This window comes from Merops nubicus, unplaced genomic scaffold (genome assembly GCF_000691845.1).
Source record: "Merops nubicus isolate BGI_N331 unplaced genomic scaffold, ASM69184v1 scaffold9982, whole genome shotgun sequence".
Lineage (NCBI taxonomy): Eukaryota > Metazoa > Chordata > Aves > Coraciiformes > Meropidae > Merops > Merops nubicus.
This window is the reverse complement of record NW_008595620.1, coordinates 125,197-131,600: the sequence shown is the minus strand read 5'-3', so window position 1 is coordinate 131,600 and position 6,404 is coordinate 125,197. Positions and strand designations below refer to the sequence as shown.

General features: G+C 40.6%; 1 protein-coding gene across 1 annotated transcript in view; it reads left to right on the top strand.

The window, feature by feature from the left end:
* Window positions 1-3,342: 3,342 nt before the first annotated feature.
* The window catches only part of EPB41L4B (erythrocyte membrane protein band 4.1 like 4B), a gene marked incomplete at its 5' end in the record, with an annotated part of 102,817 nt that continues 99,755 nt past the window's right edge, over window positions 3,343-6,404 (top strand). The window contains 2 exon segments of the mRNA XM_008936117.1: window positions 3,343-3,385; window positions 5,686-5,764. Of these exon segments, the coding sequence (XP_008934365.1) occupies window positions 3,343-3,385; window positions 5,686-5,764 (122 nt within the window).

Genomic DNA, 6,404 nt, shown 5'->3' with positions numbered 1-6,404 from the left:
ACCCACCTCATTCAGGAAGAGACACACATTTTCCCTAGACTTCCTTTTGCTACTGGTGTACTTGAAGAAGCCCTTGTTGTCTTTGACATTATTTGCCAGATTTAATTCCAAGAGGGCCTTAGTCTTCCTCACTGCATCCCTGCATACTCCAGCAGTGTTGTTCTATTCCTCCCAAGTGTCCAGTCTCTTTTTCCACGTACTGTAGACTTCTTTCTTCTGTTTGAGTTTTTCCAGAAGCACCTTGCTTATCCATGCAGGTCCTTTGTTTGATTTCTCACTTGGATGCACTGATCTTGAGATTGGAGGAAGTAGTGCTTGAATATTAACCGGTTCTCTTCTCCCCCTCCCCCCCGAGTTCTAATCCATGGGATTCATCCAAGTCAGTCTTTGAAGTGGCCAAAGTTAGCTCTCCTGAAGTCCAGAATTTCAATCCTACTTATTGCCCTGCTTCTTCCTTGCATGAACCTGAGCTCTGCTGTCTCATGCTCACTACAGCCAAGGCTGGACTTTCACATCCCCAGCCAGACCTTCTTTGTTAGTACAAGGTCCAGCAGCACACCTCTCCTCATTGGCTACTGCACCACTCCACCATCTATGCCAAAAAGTTATCACCAATGCACTGTAGGAACCTCCTGGACTGCGTGTGCCTCACTGTGTTGCCTTTACAGCAAGTATCAAGGTGGTTGGAAGACAAGGCAAGCAGCAAATATTTGTGGGATTGCTGAACGTGTGGGAATGATTCAAAATGGTGCCACGGAAGATTTAGACTGGACATTGGAAAATGTTTCTTTACTAAAGGGGTGGCTAAACAGGTGTCCTAGAGAGGTGGCCAATGCCCCAAGCCTATCAATGGCTTAAGAGGCATTTGGACAGTGCCATCAGTAACATGAACTGGTCAGGCGGTTGAATGGGATCATTGTTGTAGGTCCCTTCCAACTGAACTGTTTATCCTGTTCTATTTTAAAGTAATCATAGAATCTTGATTACTTGTGGTTTGACCAGGTTTTGAGGGGGTTTTCCACCTTTACTGTGGGTGAAGTAGCTTAAACACTGTCTTCCTATCATAGCACAGCCCTAAACCAATTAATCCCTTTCCTCCTCCTTGCTGTGCACTGATACTTTTGAGTCCAGACTGGATATGGGGAATGTGGCATTGTATAGTTGAAATGACTGTGGTCAGCCTCGGTCCTACACTCTGAGAGCCATAGTTAAGTTCCTTTGATGAGTTGGAATCCTGAGATGATGCACCGTTGTGTAGCCACAGCTATAGCCAAAGGTACCGAGAGGGCAAAAGTCCCCTCTGCTTTTATTCAGCTTCGTAGTGAGACTTCTGAATTTGCCGCTTACACTTTCCTGTTCTTGAGTCAGCACACAGTATGTAGCCAAAACCAAACTGTTTGTTCTCTTTAGCTAAAATGCTATGAATTTTTTTGAGCTTGGAGGGACATTTGGAGAGGCGCTGTGGTTTCGTGTGTGAAAAAGCTGCTTCTCTGACATTATCTGAGGCAAAGGAGTGCTGGTTTCCTAAAGTGATTCCTAAGAATGATGGTTTCCTAAAACCCTAGAACATCTCATTCCAAGATTGGATCTATCAGCTGTTCCTTCGTGGTGAATTATTGTGTTTCAGGTTGTGCAGTGCTTCTTTCTGAACATGGTACTAACAGCGGCCACAGATGAAAATGTTTTGGAGGATTTTTTTCCTGTTGGACAGATGTTAGTCATGTTTGGTTTTATTTAACATGAAGCTAAACTTTTTTTTAATGGAATCAATATATTTGTCTTTGTGAGTGGTTTATCTTTAGCCAAAATAAATATTGAGGAGAAAGGTGTTCTTGTAGCTCAGTATTTGAAGTATAAAAAAATCAATCTGCCCTGGAAGCGTGAAGGTAACAGACTTGTATAATATCAGTAAAAAAACCCAAAGTTTCAATGTTGATATTTTTTCCTTATCAAAAATTTGAAATTTCACAAAGCTTCTGTTGCAGTTGTGGTTTCTGGTGTAATTCTTCATAAAAGGTAAAATAGAGACAGAATAAATTACTTGCAAGCCTAAGGAATGTATTTGTATGAGTTGCTGTAATGTTTTATTTCTGCTCTAGTAGAGGTTTCTCAGATAGTCAGGATGGATTCCTTGAAGCCTCATCTAAGGGAGCCTACCAAGTCTCACACAAATAAAAGTGTCTTCAGCATAATTGTTCCATTTCTCTTTCTCCCTCTCTCCTTTTTTCATGAGATTTATTTACCTCAAGGGTCGTAAGTTGTCAGACTTCTGATCTATACCCTTCTGTACCTGTGATAAATAAAATTTTGCCTTGGTTTAGGACATGCTTAGTAAATAAATACCAGCATTACCGTCCAACAAATAATTTTTCACATTTATTTAGCCATGGTAGCGTGGTGTTAGTGGAATGCTAAGTAGTCATTCAGAGGTTCTCCTTTTTCTGAAAGCATGAATGCTCCATAGAGAGGAAGGGTCTTTTTCTCCTAAGATTTTCTTCCCATTGTACCTAGCTTATTATTTTAAAATATGTATATTCGTAAAGATAGAAAACCCTGTATTTTAAGGAACTCCAAATATTGTTTTATTACCTTATGTAACAGGAGCACTTATGTGGGGCTGCTTCAAATCAGATTGAAGCCTTGTGTTGGACATTGCACAGAGACAGTTAGAGATTTAAGATGAATCTACACCAGAGAGTTTTTTTTGCTACTGTTCTGTAGATGCAAATTACACTGATGAAACAGATTTAACTAGGATGACAAATATGCTTCCCCACAAAATTTATTCACTATTTAAGATCTTTTGTTGTTAGTGTAGGAGGGGAGGAGTGTAGCCATCAGTGTTTCCCAAGTACTTTTGGTGGAGGTTAAGTCTTCATCCTTATCTTGAAAAAACTTGGCTGTGGAGCCACAGAAAGCAGGACAGTGCAGGATCTGGAGGGTCTCCATCAAACAAGGGAGGTGAAAGGAGATTGAAAGCCAGGAGCTTGGTCTACGGTCCTCAGGAGCAATTGGGCAACAGTGAAACCTGGGGACCAAAGGGTATTTCCCTTACACACCACTTCTTTGTGGTGATTTTGAGGTTTCCTCTCTGGAAGAGTGAAACTTTCCTGGCAGTGACGATGCACTTATAAGTCAAGCTTTGCCCCACGAAAGAAGGTAAGTTGGTAAATGTGCAGATAAACACTTTTGCAAATAAGTGGAAGTTCAGAGAATAAATATGGCAATATTCTCTTTTAAGAGACTTTTATCTGTTAAGTTTTAATGTAATTAGTTTATTGTATCAACTAAATCTTGGAATGGAACTGCTTTTAACCATGGATTTTCTTTTTTTTTTTTTAGCACTGGTTGGACCTTTCAAAATTCATTAAGAAGCAAATAAAAAGTAAGTATCACATCTCTGCCTGTTTATTTTATTACTTCCTTAAAAATTTGAACTTAGAGTATTTGAATGTGATTGAGCATGTTTAAAAATGGACGTTAATGGAATATTTTTTTGTTAGGGAATGGCCAAGTAGGCAATAAATTTTATCTGTGTCATGTTTAAATGCAGAAACACTTATAAGCAATAGACCAGCCTTCAGCAGCCCTTGTTAAACATGTGCTGTTTGTTTGTTTGTTTGAAGCAGAATAGGTTGCCAGGTAATTTCAGTCTGATCTGTGAAATCAGGTTGCTTGGACACAGATCAGTTTCAGTCAGTGTTCCTGATCCAGATTTCTTTTGTTTGTTCGTTTGGTTTTTTTGTTTGTTTGTTTTTTGTTTTGTTTTGTTTTTATTTTTTTTTGTTTGTTTGTTTGTTTGTTTTTGTTTTGTTTTTTGTTTGTTTGGTTTTTGTTGTTGTTGTTTTGTTTTTTTCAAAAAGCAAATGGAAAATATTTAATTGTGTAACAGGTGACCTTTTTTTGTTTTTTTTTTTTTTTGGTATATTATAACTAAAACTAGCAGAAGTACGTGCTATTTTATCAAAGGGAGTTTTGGGTGGAGGGGCTGGATTTGGCCATGGAGGGTGTTTTTTTAATTTGGCTAAGGCAGACAAGTTGCTGCTGGATCTCTAGTAATCTAGTTGCAGTCTTGGGAACAGTACAGCACTGGCACTAAGGTGTTTTATTAACATACCGTACTTACCAGTCGGCCTGTGGCTTTTGCTAGTGTTGCTTCTGTGAGATTAAAATATGGTGTGTTTTGCAAGGAAATTGTTGACCCCCTTGCAGGACCTCACAGAGATGGATATTTATTGCTTCAGTGGTGATTTGCCTTTCATTCTGATAAGTATCCAAATATGTAGTCAGTTTTTGTAAATGGTGGAGTTCTTAAAAGGCCTTTAGGGCAGTTTGCTTTCACCTCATGGTGTGTGGGTGTCAGTCTGTGAGAACAGGTGGTAAAGAGAGCTTCTCTGGGTAAGGTTTTGGTAGTTGGCTTTCTGTCACCTATCACAGACTGCTTTACCTTAAGTTACTAAGTGATGTGCAGGTACACTCTCTGTGGTAGCTTTGTCATTTTCTTGGTCTGTCTTAAAAAGTGGGAGAACAATGATTCTGTAACACCTTCAGCCAGTATAGTTGCCCTGCTTTGTCTTTGTTTAATTGGTGAAGGGCCTGTTTTAAAAAGAAGTTGGAAAAGCCCTGCTCTGAGAAGTGCCAAAGAGGGAAGCAGTTCGAGTGTTGTAAAGGTCTGCCTCACAACAGGAGACTTTTCAGTACCCTGCATTCAGCAGGTGCTATGAGAAGAGTTCCTTTTTCATGATGGATGTTGCTCACTGCTCTTTTTCCCAGCAGTGGGCAGGTAAGAGTCATTATCTCACTGATGCAGACCTCACCAGTGGTGCCTGTCAGCCTCGGGTACTAGAACCTGTCTTCTAGGAGCTATCCTTGGAGACAATGTCAAAGCTCTAATTATTAGAGTTTGGGCTGCATGTTATTTAGTAGAATGGATCATTAATAGGCACGTATATACTGTGTTCATGTGGTGTTACAGAAGACCATAGAAAGATGTGAAAAAGAGTAATTTTTCCAGCACTTAATATACCAGCAGACTGTTGGTCTAGACAGTCAGAGGCATTGTTCACAATCCCATGGTAGCTGGGAAACATTTTATTTTCTATGCTACATAGAAAGTCACACTTAATTCACCTTCTGGCATGAGAAAACAACAATTCTTGTAGCTCCACTTCGTGGAATTTGTTAGCTTTCTGTGTTCCTGGGTGCCTTCCAGTGTCCTGTCCAGCACTTTTCACTTTATTTATCTTGCCTTTTCTAATTCAAGTGTATCAGTTGAAAGATGATTTATTGGGTGGGGGTTTTTTGAGTTGTGTTGGTCCTGGTAACAAGAAGTATGATTCCCTGCTTCCCTCACTCCCCATCCCCAAACAACAGGCAGTGTACCTGGAACTTGCTGTGCTTCACAGAATGCTGTGGGGCATGCCTCTCTGAACAAAAATGGTTTTTCCAAATGGACTGTTGTGTGTTTAATGATTACAGTATCCTACAGTATGGTAATCTTCTATTTTTTTTTATCGCATGCATTTTTAAATTTAAACACATGAAATATTTGCTTCTCTGAAGAATGTGAAAACATTTCATTTTGGGTTTCTTGGGTTGTGAGGTGGTGGCTGTTGTTCTGCCTTAGGAGAACCTCAGCTAATGTAAACTTTTCTTTTCCCCCATTTAAAATCTGTGCATATACAGTTGGACCTCCGTACACGTTGCATTTTCGAATTAAGTACTATTCATCAGAACCGAACAACCTCCATGAGGAGTTCACAAGGTAGGAACTGTGCATGGTTAACAGGGTGGCTGGCCGGGGGGTAAATAAGACATCTAAGTTGCATGTGGGGGCACTGTAAGCAGATGATCTGGACTCTTACTAAGAGTAGTCATTTTGTCTGAATTCTTAGGTGTTTCCTACTGTCAGAGAAACATCATCTTTTTTATTTTCTGCCAAAAGCCATTCATGGGCCTGAGTGTTTTAGTCTGTAGGAGGTGCTGTGTTCTGGTGCTTTGAAGTGAGCAAAAAAAGGCAGTGTTGGATGGGGAGAGCTGCAGCTGGGAAACAGCTGCTCTTTACAGCAGCAGCACGTGCCGTACCTGTGAGAGGTACCATGGCTTTCCATCTTGTCCGGTTAAAATGCCCGTGCTCTGCTTTGTCCCCCTTGCTCGCAGACATGGGGTGATTCAGTAGCGGTACAGAGGCCACAGAGCTACGGGAAGAGACAGCCTGAGTTCTTGGTTGACGGTTGATTGAATCTCTTCCACTTCCCCACAAGCTCTCTGGTGCAAAAGGTGCAGAGACTGCATTGTATAAAGTCACCTTAGACTTTTGTTTAAATCTGATGGGCTGTTTTCTGGGCTGTGAGGACTATATCTTGATGGGTGTGTAGCACCCTGGTGTGATCTAGAGGGTATTC